Raw genomic sequence first — 20995 nt, 5'->3', positions numbered from 1 at the left:
TACATCAATTTACATCAGAGACATTTTGAATTTTAAAATGATTATGATCTAGGTTGATTTAATATGTATTTTCATTTCTGTATAGCAGTTGACTGGCATCTCACAACCCTTTGAAAGGTATACAATGTTTGAAAAGGCTCAGTGTCTGCTCTTCTTAAAGAATAATATTTCTTTATTTGGATGCATATACTAACTACATTTTCTAGAACATAGTTTTCCCACTTACAAAGATGTTATATGTTTATGGTGAAATATGGAATCAAATATTTGCAGATACAAAGGTGAATTTGAAAGTCACTCCAAATTCCACCATCCAGAGATACTGCAGTTAACAATATTGGGCATGTTTCCAGGCATCTCTCTAAGCATAACACACGCACACGCACACACGCACACACACACACATGCACACACACTTACATCCTGCCCTTTTGCCTCCTGCCTCTTTTCATAATAGTTTACCCCCCAAGTTTTAATAGATAAAATGTTAATATTTTGATAAAAATAAAGACTACGATCAAAGACTTGTCATCTCAATGTAGTTTTTAAGAATTGTAATAACCTGCTAAAATCTATAGTTTTAAGTTAGCCTTTTTTGATCACTAACTAAATGCACTGTGCTGTATACTTTATGTACATTAACTTATTGAATTCTCACTCCTAGACCACAAGGTTGCTCTTTCTACTTCGCAGGTGAGAAACTGAACAGTTGCAATCTCATAAGTAGTGGAGCTGAAGTTTGACCCAAGAACTGTCTCTCTCCAAACCTGAGACTTAAACCACAATCTCATACTAGTTTCTTGAAAGTGTATGAAAAAATATTTGCTTCATCCATCTTAGTATTTTATTGTATTGGTGTACCATAGTTTTTTAACCAAGTTCTTCTTGACAGGTATTTAGAATATTTTCAACTTATGAATATAAAACACAACCTGACTATCATAGTCATTTATATTGTTTTTTTTTAGATTTGAGTGTAATGCTGAATTATTATGTGAATGGGTGAAATATTAAAACTGTGGTTCCTCCTACCACATTCCTCTACAGAAGGATGGTTCCTATTTTTACTTTTATCAGCAGAGCTAGTTCTCCATGGATCCTCAATATTAGATGTTACCATATTTTTTTAATCTGATGAGGTTAGAAATGTCACATCATTTACATTTTTTAGTCAAGAAGGAAGTTTTACTTACACAGCAATTTAGAAATATTTTTATTTTTCCAAATAGTGTCTTTTAAACAATTTTTAATTTGTAGATCTTTTTTGTATAAAAAATATGAATAAGCAGTTTATAGTTTCACACCCAAAAGCCAAAACAATGAAGAAAAGATTATGAAAATTCTTTTTAAAAATTACAGAAAGATGATTTGAAGTATAGCATACCATTTTACATTCACAGGACTGGCAAAACTCAAAATTGGTGATACCACCTACTGCTGGTGGGAATTCTGGGAAAAGAAGCTCTCATACATTGTTTGTGGAAATGTGAAATATTGTAGCCGTCTTGTGGAAAACAATGTGGGAAATCTGCAACATTTAAAATACTTATATTTTTAGGCCAGTAATATTTTTCTTGGGAATCAATTTGATAGAAATTAAAGCATCAACACATAACAAAATATACATATAAATCTTTAAACTAACAATGTTAATGAAATAAAGAAAATGATTTTAAATAAGGACAATCAAAATGAAAGAAATGAGATTGCTGTACAGATTTTGAGTAGTGCATAATTAGAGGAAAAAAACAGCAAATTATGTCTCAAGCGTCTCTGGAGAGGTGCAAAACTAATGTTAGGAGATTAGAGGAAACTATGGTTTTGCAGAATTCTGTTAAAATACGTGGAATGAAATATGCTCCTTAGATGTGTAGGAGCAGTACACTTTAATAGTACTTGGCACAGTTTCACGTCGGCTTAAATATTCTTCATCTCATAGATGACAGAATTATTAGCCTCAGGAGACACTTCTGATACCCCTTTGGCTTCTGGGAGCAGGGCCAATTTTAAGGAAATTGTAAAGTAGATGAAACTTGTTTTAGGCACTAGCCCTACTTACCTGGTACCCAGGTCCCTCCTTACCTGAAGCACCCACTTTAGGATTGGCCTCGCTAGTCAAGTCACACCCACTGCTTGGGGCTTGTTGCCACTCACTCGTGAAAATGTACTTTCCTTCATCATTAGTTTCAGGGCTTAAGATGTCACGTATTCTAGCAAATGCACTTGTACTGCCAATGAGAGAAACCTGTCAACCCCAGTGCTAGATAATGTGCATGAATGTTAGCTGCAGCCTTCTGCTGATGCAGTCTTCTCTTCCCCTTAGATCAAAACCAGCAATGGGTGTCTGTTGAGTTCACATTTTTCTCTTCCTGTGGTAAGAAGGTCTGTTAAAGAAACATGAGGGGGTGGTGCAGCTTTGAGAGAAAAGGTTGTTGTCTGTGTCTTTTGAATTGCATTTGTATCATTCTATTCTAAAGCCTTAAATAATAGGCTGCAAGACACACAGAAGATGTCACACTATGTTTCTAGAGAGTTTATCATCGAGATCTCAGATTTATCTGCCTGTATCGACGTGGCCCCACCTGTCTATTCATTAACAGCAAGAACTCATGTAAAGTTTACCGAGTACTAGGCACTGTCCTAAGTACTTTGCAAATACTAACTCGTTTAATTTTCATCATATGCCCCCAATATTGGTATCATTATTACTAGGAGATCTGAGTTTTATGCTTCACTGTCTTTTGGCATCTGCTTTTGGGAATGACCTTGAACAAGCTCATTAGATTATCTATTGCTTGGTTTGAAAGGGGAAGATAAGACTTGTTTCATAAACGTCTCACAGAAATACTATGATTGGTTTAAGTTAAGCTCCAAAGATTGTTGGAAATAATGCTTTATGAATAGGAGATGTGTAATCCTAAAATGCTTGTGGCATTAAGTAGTAAGCCATTGAGAGAACTGATTCTTTTTCTCATGTTAGTGAACTATATTTTCTCAAGCTTTATTTCTCATCTGTGCTGAATTAGTGTGGAATTATTCTTAGAATAAATTTTAAATCAATGACTCCCACCTCTCTCTCAGATCGCTCACAGTCCCCAGTGCATTATTATACAATGTTAAACCAGATATGATTAGGTTTTATTCACTGCATTCTAAAGAAGTCATGCAAAATGACTTTCAATAAAACAGGAAGAAGGAATAATATTTGGTTAAATGAAGTGTCACAGTGCTAATTACACACCAAAACCTCCTGTGCCGTTCTGTGGAATTTGGGATAAGGAGTGTCTATCCAAAAACTCATGTCAAGTACTCAGGTAGTAAAAGAACCCAATTTAAAGCATCAGCCTCATAACAAGGATTATGAAGAGGACATTATAGTCAGGTATCAGAATATTTTATAATTGACACTAAACACGCACGTTTTATTTAACACACAGTTATTAAACACGAGCTATGTGGAGGACACTGAAAATGGTATGGGTGGAGAGAGAGCATTATAGGTGTGAGTGGGATCTTTCAAGGAACTACAGGACAGAGGTGTAGAGCAGCGTTTCTCAAACTAACGTGTGCGTACAGATCACCTGGGGGTTTTGTTATTGACAAATTTCACCTGGTAAGGTCCAAGTTGGGGACTGACATTTTTCATGTCTGACAAGCTTTTAGTATATGAAAATGTTACAGGTCCAAGGACCATTTCTGAATAAGAAGGGTATACATGTTTGTAATATAAGGTACAATGGAAGCAGTATGAAGGGCAGGAATAAAATATTCTGAAAGAACAGAAAAGGAAGTGATCAATTCTGAATACAAGGCTGTAGGAAGGTGTCACAAGTGGTCACTTGGTTTGCAACGATGATTTCTCAAGCAGGTTTTGGGGGGAAGAGCATTCCACAGCATGAGCAGCGTGTTAGGACACACAGCTCTGAAAGTGTGTGGAGTCTCAGGGACCCACAAGGGCTGGGGACACTGAGAGGAAGTGGGAGCGGGGGGTGTTACGTTGAGGGAGATGGACCAGAAGACGAGGTTGGAACAGATGTGAAGGGCCTCTGTTGCATTGCTAAGGAATTTGATCTGTGTGGTGCTGGCAGGGAAAAGATCTGTGTTTTCAGAGGATGACTGTGGCTGTGGGGAGGAAGATGGTTTAGTGAAGGGAAAGGATTAAAAGTAGGGAGACTGATCAGGAGATTTTGCAGAGACAGTAAGATCTCAGATTTAGAAACTGGGATAGGACTTGGAAAGGTCAGGGTATATTTAAGAAATTCTAACGTAGAGTGGATGGGGATTGGAAATCAGTGGAAACTGGAATGAGAGACAAGTTCTACTGCAGATGACGTTATGCTTTGGAGCCTGCAGGAGAGAGAGTGGCCACACTTCTGACGGTAAGAAAAGTGGAGGGACGGACAGGTTTTTGGCAGGAGATACTAGGTTCTGATTTGTACGTGTTCAGCAGGGCGTCTGTTCTAGAGTGTAACTGGAAATCTGAAGCACAAGAAAAGCTGAGAAATGTAAATCTGAGAGGCAGTGGCAGGGAAGCAATAGCTAAAGCAATGAATGTAAATAAAGTCACCAAAGCAGTTGGCTATAAAGAGAAATAGCAACAAACATAAAGAAAGTTTAGAAATTTGGGGCGCTGCATATACTGAGGAGGGTCTCAAACCCCAGCCTGGATCTATTTTTCAGTCCTTTTGATATTTGAAATACCACTGGAGTATTTATTATCAGAGAATCTATCTTGTATGGAAAGGAACTGTTTTCCACTTTCTGCATTGTAGTGCTGGTTGGTTTTGTAATACAGCATTCTTAACATAAAATACTTGGTGAGATATGGAATTAATATGTGTCTAGCCACAGCCATATACTTAACAATCATCATCTTTTCTCTGGAGAGTATGTTTATTCTGATTTTTAAAAAAACTAAAGTCCATGCTTTATTCAGATTTTTGAAGTTTTTATGTGATGTCCTTTTTCTGTTCCGAGATTCCATCCAGGATACATTACATTTCGTTCTCGTGTTGCCTCAGGCCTCTCTTGGCTGTGATCATTTCTCAGGCTTTCTTTGTTTTGAATGACCTTGACAGTTTTGAGAAGGACTGGTCAGGTATTTTGAAGTCTCTCAATGGCGATGCCTGATGTTTTCCTGATGAGACCAGGATTATGGTTTGGGGGAGTGAGAGCACAGAGGTAAAGCACTGTCCTCATTATATATCATATCAAGGGGATACACCATCCGCGTGACATTGCTGTGGATGTTAGCCTGGAGCCCCTGACTGAGGCAGTGTTTGTCAGGTTTTTCCCCTGCAAATTATATTTTTATTTTCCCTTTCCATACTGGACTCTTTGGAAGGATGTTACTGTGCACAGTTCACGCCAAAGGACTGGGAAGTTGTGCTCCACCTCCTTGAGTTTGGAGTAGCCGTGGAAATTATTTTGGGATTTTTCTATACCAGAGATTTGTCTCTTCCATCCCATTTATTTTTTTATTCCATCATTTGTTTATATCAATATGGACCACTGGATATTTATTTTATACTTTGGGTTATAATTCAGCATTACTTTACTTATTTTGTTGCTCGGGTTGTTCCAGTTTTGACCATTGGCTCCTGTGCCCCCTGAATAGATGTCTGTCATTGCTTTTGTGTGTTGTCTGTTTGCTTGTTTGCTTTGGAGCTCTACCTTATTTTCTAGCACTATGTTGCTCTAGGCTCATCTTGTATATTTACCACCCCAGCCCATGAATCAGCCTGGTTCCTTTTATTGGAGAATGATATTAAAAGCCAATATCTGAGCAATATCTGAGCATTATCTGATTTTTAAATTGCTGCAGAGTTCATTTATTTTAAGGTCTTCTAAGCTTGTGAGGACCAGGCTTTTAGAAAGTTGGTAAAATGTGATAATGAGAGTTTTCTCCCAAACAAAAGTCTTGAAGCAGTAAAAGTTTAAATACACATGCATGCACATATAATCAGGTATACTTCAGTAGAATACCACAGAAATAGCATGAAAATCTTTTAAAAGCCACTTAAAAAACCTAAAGAAGAAAGCTTCAGCAAGTCCGCTAAAGTAAACATTTCTTGAGTTTATTTCAAAGCAATAAACTGATCTATTTCTTTTCATGCTCTTCTTAACGAAACGTTTCTTCAGAACAGGAGTCTTGAATTTTTGCAAAAGTTTAAGCATAACGTGGCTTTCTTGAGCTTGTGAGTAGATGAGAAGAATTTCAGGAGCACAAAACTCTTCACAGAAACAGCCTTTACAACCTCTCTTAGGACAGAGGGAGGGCAGCCATTAGGATAGCAGAGCTTTATCCCCAGTGTGGATTCAGAACATCAAGGGAGAGAATGGTTTAGAATTGCTCTGTGGCAAAACACAAAGTTTTCATCATCAGCTCTTAAAGGGTAAGGAGCCTGAGGCATAACAAGCAAAAACTCATGGCCAGACTCTTCTGGGGCAAGAAACCAGATTTAATTAGATTTTGTGACTATGTTGTATAATGCATTGAAGTTCTCAAATTTCTGTATATGAGATTTCTTTTCAAGTGAATTCTGAAAATTGAAATATCCAATCCACCTACTAAGCGTTTACTGCAATCAGTGTCAGGTACAAGAAGGTGAATGTTTTTTGTCCTTAAAGAAAAGCCATGCATAAAATTAATTAACTGTGGGTGCTGTGTTACGGTTCTGCAGATCCATCATTTTAAGAACACAGTTAAGGAAACTAGGTTCATGCAACTTGATTCAGAAATGGCTAATTTATATAAATCTGAACAATCTTGCAGTAGAATCAAACATAGAACCCAATTTATTATCAATAAGTTAATAATGTATTCATGAATGTAAACCATTTACTAATTCTGGTAAAGGAAGGATACGGATAAAGGAAGATTTTTTTTATTCAGTAAGAACTTACAGGGGATAGGGAGATAGCTCAGTGGTAGAGCACATGCTTAGCATGCATGAGATCCTGGGTTCAATCCTCAGTACCTCCATCAAAAAAAAAAAAAAAGAATCTTACAGGTGTGAAAAAGAGGATATACGAATGGAACAATGAACATATGAAATATCCTCATGTTATATTATAAAGGAATATTATGTATTACTTAAAAATAAACCATTTTAATATTTCACAGTGAAATAAAACAAATTTTAGGAAATCAGACTTACTTACATCCTTATGGAATATAATATTATAATACTGTGAGTAAGTAAATGAGGCTTGGCTTTGGTAACTATGTATCTTGGAAGTTCTTGGACAAGTTTGTTTTCCAAGTCATACTTTATAAATCTTTTCTGCTTCAATCTAATGTATGTATTCACAGAAAGGTTCTAAAATAAAGCACTTAGAATCTGGTATTAGTTTTTAAAATTAATATTGCAATTCTTTAAATGCAATGAGTGGTTACTGTTGTTTTTTCTTATGTACTTCTCTTTCATTCTTACTAAGAACAAAAATGCATTTTTATGTCCCTTTTAAAAGACTACTTTAACATTTTTTTTCTTCCTACCCACCCATTTTTAATTTTTACAAAAGTATTTCAATATACTAGCATTTGATTGAGTTTTAATTTTTGGTCTGCCGCTCAGATTCAGTTAGTCATTCATTCATTTATGCATTTAGCAAAGAGGTAGCAAATACTTCTTAAATTCCAGCCACTGTTGTAGATACTGAAGTAAAGCAGTGAATACAGTAGACAGAGTTCTGCCCTCATGAAGCTCACATTCAAATGGGGAGAGGCAGACAATAAGCAAAGAGATAAGATATATATACTCTGTCAGATGGTGATAAATCCTTTGAAGAAAAATAAAGCAGGAGACTTCCGGGCAAGATGGCGGAGTAGAAGGACGCTTGTAAGCCACCCTCTCCCACAAATACACCAAGACCCACATCTACAGACCCACTCAGCCAACCAGAGCACCTGCGGAACTCCAACAGATCATCGCCCTCTTCAAAAGATAAAGACGCCAAAAATCTGGTAGGAGAAAAGGAAAAAAGAAAGAACAAAAGGCAAAGCAGCGCAGGACGGGTCCCGCGGGGAGGGAGCGGCAAAGGAGGACTGGCGCTTGCTCGCTGGGTCTCCCCTCTCCAATTGAGAGGCCAGCGGGACGGAGGGGGAGCCTCCAAGGCTCGGATCTGTACAGAGCAGCCCTTGTCTGACAGAACTAAGTTAAACGGGCACAGAGCGTCCCCCCGACACCCAGCCTGAGACGCGGGCCGGCAGCGGCGGGCAGGGCCAGGCTGCACAAGCCGGGCGGAGGACGGGGCGGCTGCACGGAGGAATCTCCGGGGGACTTCAAGGGGCTGAGCGCCGGGGCTGTGGGTGTACAGGACAGAACAACCTGGGCCCTCCATAAAACAGCAAGGTTGATGTGCTCTCGGGGGAAGGGTGCATACCCCCATCTCTGAAAACCCGCGGAAACTTTTCAGGGGAAGAGGGGCGGGGCCCAGGCAGAGCCGCCATATTCTCCGGCGCTTAACACCCAGGCGGGGGCAGAGACGAAACCTGCGTCCCCACCGAAGGGCTTCGCAGCCTCAAGGGCCAGACTGAGACGGGCCTATAGCCCTGGGCAGATAGGACCCTTCCATTCTGGTACCCCAGAGAACTTGCTCCACAAAGACAAACAAGCAGCTGGGTCTTGGCTCGGAGCAGGGACGAGGCTGAACCTGGGTCTTCCCCGAGCCCACACGCGGAGCGCGACCAGGGCGGAGCGCCGGCCAGGGCGGAGCACCGGCGCAGAGCGCGCAGCCGCACAGAGCAGCGGAGCTGCCGGCGGCGCAAGCAGGGGGAGAGCGGCCCCCCGCCTGTCGGGCAGGAACACAACCCCTGACCGAGGTGCTGGGAAGGGGCACGACCCGCCCTCCTGCCTGGCCAGTCTGCAACATCTGTCTGCGGCATCCAGAGGGGCAGTGACCTGCCCGCCCGCAGCAGAGGAGAGCTGCATCTGACCCCGTGTTAGGAGGAGGCGCGATCTGCTTACCGACAGGTGCTGGGAGTAGCACAGAAGAGGGCGCCAACGGAGGGCCTATGAAAACAAGCTGAGCTTCCAAAACAGGACGAAGACAGGAGAACATCACATTAAAAGCACACACACTCCAGGAGAACACCGACAACCCCCTTTTTTTTTTTTTTTTTTTTTTGGTTTTTGTTTTGCTTTGTTTTGTTTTTTTGTTTTCTGTTTCTGTTTCTGTTTTGTTTTGTTTTAATCTGTTTTTACCTGTTCTATTTTCAATTACTCTTTTAATTTTTACTTCTTAATTCATTTCTATATCTCTTCGGTTTTGATGTCCTGTTATTGATTAGACACAGGCTTCAAACACATATATTCATCTCCCCACCCCCCTTTTTTTTTTTTTTAAGGTTTTAAAAGGACTTCTCCACCCGATTAATACTCTGCTTCAACCCGCTCTTCTATTATTCATTATACATTGTTTTCAAACCCTCTTTCTCCCTTCTTTTAAAAATCTTTCTCTCTCTCTTATTCTTTTCTTTTTTTTCTTTTTTCTTTTTTTTCCTAAGTTCTATTCCTAAATAGGCATTAGATAGATAAAATCCTTAAGATCCAAAATAGACAACTGATACTTCATAAACCACAGTGCCAGAGAGGTATGAGCAAGATGAAGAAGCAGAGAAACCTTTCCCAATTAAAAGAACAAGAGGAATCCCCTGAAAGAAAGCTCAATGAAATAGACATCGATAGCCTACTAGATCAAGATTTCAAAAAAGGAGTGATCAAATTGCTGAAGGAATTAAAAGAGATAATGCTTAGAGAAATAAAATATGTCAAAAATGAAATTGAAGCTATAAAGAAGAGCCAAGCAAAATGGGAAAACTCAATGACAGAGATGAGGAATGATCTAACAGCTGTGCAAAGCCGACTAGTTAATGCAGAGGAACGAATTAGTGATCTAGAAGACAGGGCAATAGAAAGCACCCATTCAGAAGAACTACAAGATAAGCAAATAAAAAATAATGATAATAGCATAAGGGACCTATGGGATAATATAAAGCGTCCCAATCTTCGCATAATAGGGGTCCCAGAAGGGGAAGAAGGATCAAAGGGGATTGAAAAGATTTTTGAAGAAATCATGACTGAAAACTTCCCAAACTTAAAGAAGGAATCAGATATCCAAGTACAGGAAGCTCAGAGGGTCCCAAACAGGAAGAACCCAAATAGACCCACACCAAGACATATCATAATCAAGATGGCCAGAGTCAAAGATAAAGAAATGATTCTAAAGGCAGCAAGAGAAAAGCAAAGAGTGAACTACAAGGGAACCCCCATAAGGCTCTCAGCTGATTTCTCTACACAAACACTACAGGCCAGAAGGGAGTGGCAAGATATATTCAAAGCCCTGAATGAAAAAAAGATGCAGCCTAGGATACTTTATCCAGCAAGGCTATCCTTTAGGATAGAAGGAGAAATAAAGAGTTTCACAGACAAAAAAAAGCTGCAGGAGTTTAGCAACACTAAACCCATGCTAAAAGAAATATTGAAAGGGCTATTCTAAATAGAAAAGCAGCAGGATGCTACAGAAATGAGAAACGTACAACTGGAAAGGTGATAACTCATGAATTACAAATAAAGAAAACACGAAATTATAAAAGAAGACATACAAATCACTGAGAGTGGGAGAGGGAGGCAGGGAAATATAGAATTTTTTTTCTTTCTTTTTTTAAATTTTTTTAACAGTAGGATGGGTTTGAGATCATGTTATTATCAGTTTATTAAAAACGGGTATAGGTTAATAGATTTACAAAAAAGGGTAACCACAAGTCAAAAATTTACAAGGGAGTCACAAAAATTAAATAAAATCCATGATAATACAAAGGAAAATTACCAAACCACAAAAGGAAGAAGAAAGGAACAAAGAGGATATACCAATTCAACTGCAAAGATAAGTTCAAAATGGCAATAAACACACATCTATCATTAATTACTGTAAATGTTAATGGACTAAATGCTCCAGTCAAAAGACACAGAGTGGCAGAGTGGATTATAAAGCAAGAACCTTCAATATGCTGCATACAAGAGACCCACTTTAGGGAGAAGGACACATATAGATTGAGAGTGAAAGGATGGAAAAGGATATTCCATGCAAATGGAAAAGCCAAAAAAGCAGGTGTTGCAGTACTGATTTCAGACAAAATAGACTTTAAAACAAAGGCCATAAAGAAAGATAAAGAAGGACATTTTATAATGATTAAAGGAGTGATACAAGATGAAGATATTACACTCGTTAATATATATGCACCCAATATAGGAGCACCTAAGTACATACAAGAATTACTAACAGAGATAAAGGGGGATATTGATGGGAATACAATCATAGTTGGAGATTTTAACACTGCATTAACATCACTAGACAGATCTTCCAGACAGAAAATAAACAAGGCAACAGAGAAATTAAATACTACAATAGAAAAACTAGATTTGGTGGATATTTTCAGAGCTTTACACCCCCCAAAAATAGAATATACATTCTTTTCAAGTGCACATGGAACATTTTCCAGGATCGATCATGTACTTGGACACAAAAGAAACCTCAACAAATTTAAGAAGATAGAAATTATCTCAAGCATCTTTACTGACCACAATGCCATGAAACTGGAAATCAACAACAGAGAAACAAAGGAGAAAAAAAGAAAAGCATGGAGATTAAACAATATGTTATTGAAAAAACAATGGATTAATGAGGAAATCAAAGCTGAAATTAAAAAATACCTTGAGACAAATGATAATGAAAGCACAACCACTCAAAACCTATGGGACACAGCAAAGGCAGTGCTAAGAGGGAAGTTTATAGCGATACAGGCCTTTCTCAAAAAAGAAGAACAATCTCAAATAAACAAGTTAACCCACCACCTAAATCAATTAGAAAAAGAAGAACAAAAAGCCCCAAAAAGCAGCAGAAGGAAGGAAATAATAAAGATCAGAGAGGAATTAAATACAATAGAGATTAACAAGACCATAGAAAAAATCAACCAAACCAAAAGTTGGTTTTTTGAAAAAGTAAATAAAATCGACAAACCTCTGGCCAAACTCACAAAGAAGAAAAAAGAGAGAGCACAAATTAGCAAAATAAGAAAGGAAAATGGAGAAATTACAACAAACAAAATAGAAATACAGAATATCATACGAGAATATTATGAAAAACTATATGGAACCAAACTGGATAACCTAGAGGAGATGGACAAGTTTCTGGAAACATACTGTCCACCAAAACTGAATCAAGAAGAAACTGAACACTTGAACAACCCGATCACTAGAAAGGAAATAGAAATAGCAATTAAAAACCTCCCCACAAATAAAAGTCCAGGACCGGACGGCTTCACCGGGGAATTCTACCAAACATACAAAGAAGAACTCATACCAGTCCTTCTCAAACTCTTCCAGACGATTGAAAAGGAGGGAATACTCCCAAACTCTTTCTATGAAGCCACCATCACCCTGATACCAAAACCAGGCAAAGACACTACAAAAAAAGAGAATTATAGGCCAATATCACTGATGAACATAGACGCCAAAATCCTCACCAAAATTTTAGCAAATAGAATCCAACAACACATAAAAAAGATTATACATCATGACCAAGTGGGGTTCATCCCAGGGACACAAGGCTGGTTCAACATACGCAAATCAATCAGTGTAATACATCACATCAACAAGAAAAAGGACAAAAACCACATGATCATCTCAATCGATGCAGAAAAAGCATTTGATAAAATTCAACACCCATTTATGATAAAAACTCTCGCCAAAGTGGGTATAGAGGGAACATATCTCAACATAATAAAAGCTATATATGACAAACCTATAGCCAGCATAGTTCTCAACGGTGAAAAACTCAAAAGCTTCCCACTAAAATCTGGGACAAGACAAGGATGCCCACTATCACCACTCCTATTCAATATAGTCCTGGAAGTCCTAGCCACAGCAATCAGGCAAGAGAAAGAAATAAAAGGGATCCAAATTGGAAAAGAAGAGGTAAAAGTGTCATTATATGCTGATGACATGTTACTATATATAGAAAACCCTAAAAGGTCCACAAAAAAGCTACTAGAGCTGATCGAAGAATTCAGCAAGGTAGCAGGTTACAAAATTAATGTTCAAAAATCAGTTGCCTTTCTTTACACTAACGATAAATCAACAGAAAAAGAAAGTAAAGAAACAATCCCCTTTAAAATAGCACCCAAAGTAATAAAATATCTGGGAATAAATCTAACCAAGGAGGTGAAAGAATTATACACAGAAAACTATAAACCATTGATGAAGGAAATTAAAGAAGACTTTAAAAAATGGAAAGATATTCCATGCTCTTGGATTGGAAGAATCAATATTGTTAAAATGGTCACACTGCCCAAGGCAATCTACAGATTTAATGCATTCCCTATCCAATTACCCAGGACATATTTCACAGAACTAGAACAAATCATAATAAAATTTATATGGAACCATCAAAGACCTAGAATTGCTAAAGCATTACTGAAGAGAAAGAATGAGGCTGGAGGAATAACTCTCCCAGACTTCAGACAATACTATAGAGCTACAGTCATCAAGACAGCATGGTATTGGTACCAAAACAGACATATAGACCAATGGAACAGAATAGAGAGCCCAGAAATGAACCCACAAACTTTTGGTCAACTCATCTTCGACAAAGGAGGCAAGAATATACAATGGAATAAAGACAGTCTCTTCAGCAAATGGTGTTGGGAAAACTGGACAGCAGCATGTAAAACAATGAAGCTAGAACACTCCCTTACACCATATACAAAAATCAACTCAAAATGGATTAAAGACTTAAACATAAGACAAGATACAATAAACCTCCTAGAGGAAAACATAGGCAAAACATTATCTGACATACATTTCAAAAATTTTCTCCTAGAAGAAATAAAAGCAAGAATAAACAAATGGGACCTAATGAAACTTACAAGCTTCTGCAGAGCAAAGGAAACCAGAGATAAAACAAGAAGAAAACCTACGGAATGGGAGAAAATTTTTGCAAGTGAAACTGACAAAGGCTTGATCTCCAAAATATATAAGCAGCTCATACGACTCAATAAGAAAAAAATAAACAACCCAATCCAAAAATGGGCAGAAGACCTAAACAAGCAATTCGCCAAGGAAGACATACAAATGATCAAAAAACACATGAAAAAATGTTCAATATCACTAATTATCAGAGAAATGCAAATCAAAACTACAATGAGGTATCACCTCACACCAGTCAGAATGGCCGTCATTCAAAAATCCAAAAATGACAAATGCTGGAGAGGCTGTGGAGAAAGGGGAACCCTCCTACACTGCTGGTGGGAATGCAGTTTGGTGCAGCCACTATGGAAAACAGTGTGGCGATTCCTCAAAAGACTAGGAATAGACTTACCATATGACCCAGGAATCCCACTCCTGGGCTTGTACCCAGAAGGAAATCTACTTCAGGATGACACCTGCACCCCAATGTTCATAGCAGCACTATTTACAATAGCCAAAACATGGAAACAACCTAAATGTCCATCAACAGGTGACTGGATAAAGAAGATGTGGTATATTTATACAATGGAATACTACTCAGCCATAAAAACCGACAACATAATGCCATTTGCAGCAACATGGATGCTCCTAGAGAATGTCATTCTAAGTGAAGTAAGCCAGAAAGAGAAAGAAAAATACCATATGAGATCGCTCATATGTGGAATCTAAAAAACAAAAACAAACAAACAAACAAAAACAAAGCATAAATACAGGACAGAAATGGACTCATGGACAGAGAATACAGACTTGTGGTTACCGGGGGGGGGGGGCGGGGTAGAGGGTGGGAAGGGATAGACTGGGATTTCAAAATTGTAGAACAGATAAACAAGATTACACTGTATAGCACAGGGAAATATACACAAAATGTTATGATAAATCTCAGAGAAAAAAATGTGACAATGAGTGTGTATATGTCCATGTATGACTGAAAAATTGTACTGAACACTGGAATTTGACACAACACTGTAAAATGATTATGAATCAATAAAAATGTAAAAAAAAAAAAAAATAAAAAAAAAAAATAAAATACAGGAGACAGTAAAAAAAAAAAAAAAAAAAAAAAAAAAAGAAAAATAAAGCAGGAAGAGACTTGTCATTCTCTGAGAATAAACAGCGTTTGTAGGAACGATGCTGCCTCTGGATTGAATTACTGATCCAGTGGACTTTATCAATGAGGAGGTCATTTGAGAGCCAGGAAACAATTGTTTGCTTTATATGGCAGCCTGCCTAGGAGAGACTGGAAATATTCTAAAGGCAGCCTCACTCCTTAGGGCAGATGCTTGATTAAAACAAATCAAGAACAAAAAACCTTTAAAAATAGCTCTTACTTTTAACCCTGAGATGTTGGGTGGTTCCTGAGAACACTGAAAGAAGGATACAAACTACAATCAGGGCCGTACTGAGTCTGAATCAACCAGCTGGACCCTGACACCTTTAAATCGTCTGTGGAGTTTTCATGGCTTCCAGAGCCAACACTATGGAAGCTTGATAATGAACAATTCTATCAGCAATTTTGTTTCACAGTTTATGGGGAGAAATCCTGTAGATTTTTCATGTTTTTGTAGTTTTGAGATGGAGCATGGAACATCCTCACCCTGTTTTCCTAGAACTGTGCCCTGTGCCCTGTGACCTCCCTAGTGAAGGGCTTGGCGAGCCTGATCTGGGAGCTAGTCTTGCTCTTTAAACCATTTTAACCACCAAAAAATTTGAGAAACTTTCAGAGAGTTCTTTTCAAAAGTAGGTGGAGGCCCAGTTAATAGTTATGTTCCTGAGCACATGTGCAGTTGAGTACTGCCTCCTTTCACACAGGAAAAAAATGTTTCTGATTTCAATGACAGTGCTATCACTAATGATGTTTTAGGCTGCCCTTGCTGGATGGGGACCTAGGATACCTGATGTACACCTCTTATCATCTTCTTTTTCCTCCAAGGTCCCGGAGGAAAATAGACACCAGACAGTAGCTGGAAAAACACCAAAGCTAGATAATTCCCCTGTGTCTCAGTGTCCTCTCTTGCAAAGTGTATGTAATCATTGTTTCTACTCCACGGTGCTGTTGGAAGTTCTGCATGAGTTAATACATATGAGGCATCAAAAGCGAAGTGTCTCTGTTGCCCCCCTGTCTTTGGAAGGCATAATGATGTAATGGTTACAAACATGGCCTCTAGAGCTGGACTCTTGTATTCAAAATTTTTTTTCCTACTATGAATTAGATGGCTAACCTTGGGCAATTTATTTAACCTTTCTGGGCTTAAAAAATTAAAAAAATCCTGTCCAGCATGATATTGTGTGGAATCAATTAATACAAATTCTTGGAATAATACCTAGCACACTGTAAGAGCTCGAGAACTATTCACTGCTGATAGCATTACTGCTACTGCTGGCACAATTCTTTGTATATCCGTGTGGCTTTGGCACCCAGATCCTGACGCAGTGTTCTGAAGAGCTAGGCTGAATCACGTAAGGTTTCCTTTCCCTGTGCCAGGAAAACCTAAGAAGCCACTATCCTAATTGGCCAGGATCCACTTGGCCTGTTTTTTTTTCCCCAAATCCAAATCTGACTTCTCAGCTTTTACACCTGAATGTCAACCATCTGGGGACAAAAGAAACACATCAAGTAAGGCCAGCAACAAAAACGTTTGCCTCAATGCCTAGAAGGAGCTGGTCCCAGGCCACTTACGACTTTGGCAACAGCCCTGAGACAGGCTGACGTGGAGAAGAGTCCAAAGATGGAGGGTGAGCAAGAAAGAGAAGAAGACAGGCCCACCTCTGTGTGGGACCTGGTCCACTTTAACAATCCGACTGGAGAGACATAAGTGAGAAAGATGACTACAAGCCAATCTTTGTTTTTCCAGGCTCCGTAGAGAAGGAATGACTCTCAGAGGCCACACTTCAGTCCTTTAGCGTAGCCAATGAAGTGTCTCCAGAGTTGAAGTGACCTTACTCAGCCTTGTGGAAGAGCATGTCCAAAGCTGGAGACAAAGGGTATGTTCAAACATCCTTAAAAGACCCACTGACCGCATATCCACGTGCCTACAGGCATCTCAGCAAAACCAGTTTACCTAGTGAACAAGCCTAATTCATTAAAAGCTGAAACAAGGAACGCCAGCTTGCCGAACGAGCAGTTCATGGAAAACCCACACACCAGGGATTCACATCAGCCCTCGGACTGCTGGCTGCTGCTCGAGGCCGAGCCCAGGCAGGGCTGGGAACAGGCGGGGCCCCTGTGGTTAACTTCAGAAAATGTGGGACGCTGTCCTCAGCTGTCAGGAGCGGCCTTGTAGGACATGGACCCAAAACCTCTGCGTTTTCAAACGGAAGTTGAAATCTGGGTTTTTATGTGACTTGTGCTGACGTTTGCATTTTGGCAGATACCTAAAATTAAAAACAAAAACAAAGCAAGAACTGTGCAGCCCAGTTGCACCCCATATGCTGGCGTGACGCCCCCTGTGGCCCGCAGTGTCTGCTCTACGCCCTGGGCTTTGTCCGCTCGAGGTCGTGCTTCCAGCTTGTCGAGCGTGGCCCCCGAGCTTCCCAGGATCCACTTGTTTGTCATCTTCTTGAGGCACAAATTTGTATCTTAAATGCTCCAAGGTTTTGACTTCTGTCTGTAATCTATTTCGCTGGTGAGTGTGCTTTTCTCTCTGCCCAGTTTCTAGATTTCAGTGTGGCTTTAGGGGTTTTTTAAACCAACTTTGAATTCATAGCTCCACTCATAAAACAAATAAAGCTTTTTCATTAAAAAGGGGCTGTGGGATTCAGGGAAGCGAGTCGACTTCTACACAGAAATGAAGAGAAAGTGAAAAGGTCTGCTTTAACTAGAAATGTGTAGATACTAACAGGCATATGCAGAATAGATAAACAAGATTATACTGTATAGCACAGGGAAATGCATACAAGATCTTGTGGTAGCTCACAGCGAAAAAAAAAGTGTGACAATGAATATATGTATGTTCATGTATAACTGAAAAATTGTACTCTGCACTGGAATTTGACACAACATTGTAAAATGACTATAACTCAATAAAAATGTAAAAAAATTATAAGAATTAAAAAAAAACTAGAAAATTTAACTAGGAAATAGAGCATTGGAAGATTGACGTCAAATTCAGGGAGGGTAACAATAGGATTTCTAAGTAGAAACAAACAACCTTTTTTCAGACCATGGTAGCAGGAATTAGGCAAGACTCATATAAAGAGAGCACCTAAAATTTCTGATTATACTTTGCTTCATTTTAAGAGGAAATTGATGTACTATAAGGTATTTTTGAAATACTAATTTTTAATTTAAAATATTAATTAAATATTTTTGAGAGAAGGGGGGTAACCCTTATGAGTGTCAAGAAGCTGTGTGATGCTTTGCAAGTTGCCCTGAATTCTTTTTGTTGTTTAGGTCCCTGACAGATTTCTAGGGGCAGTGACTGCCTGGCCTTTTGTTTTGCTGTTTACTTTCTAGTATAATGTCCTGCTCAGAGTAGTCTCTTAATAAATTGAATGCTTTGAATTATTTAAATGTGTTTCCAGTTTGAAACATTTATGACTTAAATACATATTTCTGTCTATCGGCTCTAGAAATCGTGTGTATGCACTGGTTAGTGAAGGGGGGGCATGCTTCAGGCATAAAGGAATATAAAACATACTCTGTTTTCAACACCCGAACAATGCAGTCCACAATTTGAAATCCCCCTCTCTCTCTCACTACATATTCTTATCTCCTTAAAATATCTAGTTGAGTATAGTATGACAGGAGGTTTCTCCTAGGATTTTGGTGTTTTCTGGGCTAGAAGTAATATCGAATGAAAACAGTCTTTGTGTTTTTCTCTTATGAATCCATATCAAAAGGTTGTGGCTGACAATGCCAGGTGCACATTTAGAATAAAGCACTGGGATCATTACAGAGGTTTTGACTACAGGAATCTGTCTGTCATTTCCTTCAAAGTGAAGGTGCATGGGGCAGGGTAAGCCTGTGATACCTAAAGCCTGATGGCTGTTACCTGGATGCGATTTCTCCCACCCCCTGGATTGCCAGCATCATTTCTCCTTGTTCCTTTGAACAGCTGTGTTATCTCCCAGCATTTTGGGATACATCAAACAGAGTTCTAGGACAAGAGCTCAAATGTTAACTGGAGTTCAGTTTTCCGGATCCTTCTGTTTGGCAGAGCGGTTTCCCTTCTAACAACAAGACTCCAGAAGAAACCAGTACCTCAGACAGCACAGAACTTGTCAAATGGAAAAGGATCTGATTCGTGGATATTTCATTCCTAATTGTCATAGATCACTCTTCCTCATTAACTTGTTTTTTTTTTTAAACTGTAAAGCTCTTCTTTCAAAGCATTATGCTCTCAAGTGAGAAATTCTAGGAAATTTTAAGAAAACAGAATTTGGAGGCATTGGATAATTTCTAGCTTTTTAGAAGCAACTAATACTTAATGCAGGAGGTGACTTGTAAGGTCTGGTGTACATAATTATTCGAAGAAACATTTATCTTAGGACTGGTCAACAAAAGATGCCATGTGTACAGAAATTGCTAAATTTTCTAAACTAGATTTCTATCCAAAATGGGGAAAGTTTCCCCAAGTAGTACCAATTCTTTTACACATTATTTCATGTTCTTTTTTCTGGGCTCTGGGCTTTTTGTCTGTTTGTTTTTAAGATGCTTATTTCTATATTGTCTCTGAAGTAATGTATTTACTACTCTGTCATTGGCTAGTTATTCATTCATTCAACAAATATTTCTAAAGCATCAGTTATATGCAAGGTGTGCTGAAAAGAATTTATGTAAATAGATCAAAAAAGAATAAGGGAAAATAAACCCATATCTACATAAATGTTCATTTTTAAATGGTCAAGTATTATGCAAAAATGTACTCTTCTGAGATTATTTTGGCAAGTTAACTATGATTTATTGGCAAAGAACTTTGTTCTTGGTGAAGTAGCTTAAATATCATTTGCTTTAGACCATGTAATACTTTATATTTTAAAGTCAATTCTGCTGTCTATAACTAGAACACAAATTCCTTGTAGACAAAAGCTATCTTAAAATTCTCATTAAATTTTATTTTTCTACCTAGCACAGCTTTTTCTTTGTAAGAAATCTTATAAAAGCATTTTTGATTTAAGATCTTTGAAATGTAATGGTGATACAGAAGCTCAGGAAAAAACTTTCAGTGTTTTAACTTCTTATCATTATTTGATTTTACAACTCTGTCATCTCTTAGAAGACTTCATAATCTGCTTTCTTCTCAATCTCAGTAAGTCATTATTAATTTACAAAACTAGTGACTTGAAACATTCTAATTTTAGTCTTTAAAAGGAATTTTATGATATAGGTTCGGATAATTGGATTTTCCCCAGGATACAATATTAAAAATAAAAATGTTAGTTCTGCTTAATTAGAAAAGTAGAATTTTAGTGACTTTGAATATTGACTTTTAAATATTTTCAGAATCATTGTTACTTGTGTTTTAGGATTTAAATAATTATATTCATTAATCTGAAGAAGTAAATGGTGCCTTTAAAAATCTGATAAAAAAATTGTTTTTTTTTTAATACTCTTTTGCTATTAGGTGATTCAGGCTCTTGGGATCTGCTCATTTGCCTGTCTTCCAGGAAAGCTGGTGGAAAACCGTGCATATCCAAGGAAGACATGTGCCATTTAGGTCTGCATCAAAAGGTAAACATTCTTTTTCAAAATGTGCACAGATTTTTTCAGACCTATGGATGTTAATGCCAATATTTCCTGGTCCATAATGTTAAAAAAAAAAGTCTTAAAAAACTGGAGCCATTGGATGGAGAAAGTTTCAATGGCCATGCCTTTTACACTTTACCATAAAGTGTTCACCATTGTTTTGTTTGTTATGATCCCCTTCAACTTCAGCTGCTACCAATAAGGATCCAGTTTCCCCTAGTAGGGCCCCAAACTTCCTGTAGTTGTATGTAGCCTGTGGAGTGTTGCTTACCCTGGCCAC

General features: G+C 38.3%; 1 protein-coding gene across 2 annotated transcripts in view; it reads left to right on the top strand.

The window, feature by feature from the left end:
* The window catches only part of CPED1 (cadherin like and PC-esterase domain containing 1), a 258511-nt gene that overhangs the window by 38921 nt on the left and 198595 nt on the right, over nt 1-20995 (top strand). For both annotated transcript variants that reach the window (XM_072964602.1, XM_072964603.1), the window contains one exon: nt 20594-20700. In XM_072964602.1, coding sequence (XP_072820703.1) covers nt 20594-20700 — 107 coding nt within the window. The remainder of the gene's footprint in view (nt 1-20593; nt 20701-20995) is intronic.

This window comes from Vicugna pacos, chromosome 7 (assembly GCF_048564905.1).
Source record: "Vicugna pacos chromosome 7, VicPac4, whole genome shotgun sequence".
In the NCBI taxonomy this organism is placed as follows: Eukaryota; Metazoa; Chordata; class Mammalia; order Artiodactyla; family Camelidae; genus Vicugna; species Vicugna pacos.
This window is presented reverse-complemented; position numbering and strand designations above follow the sequence as displayed.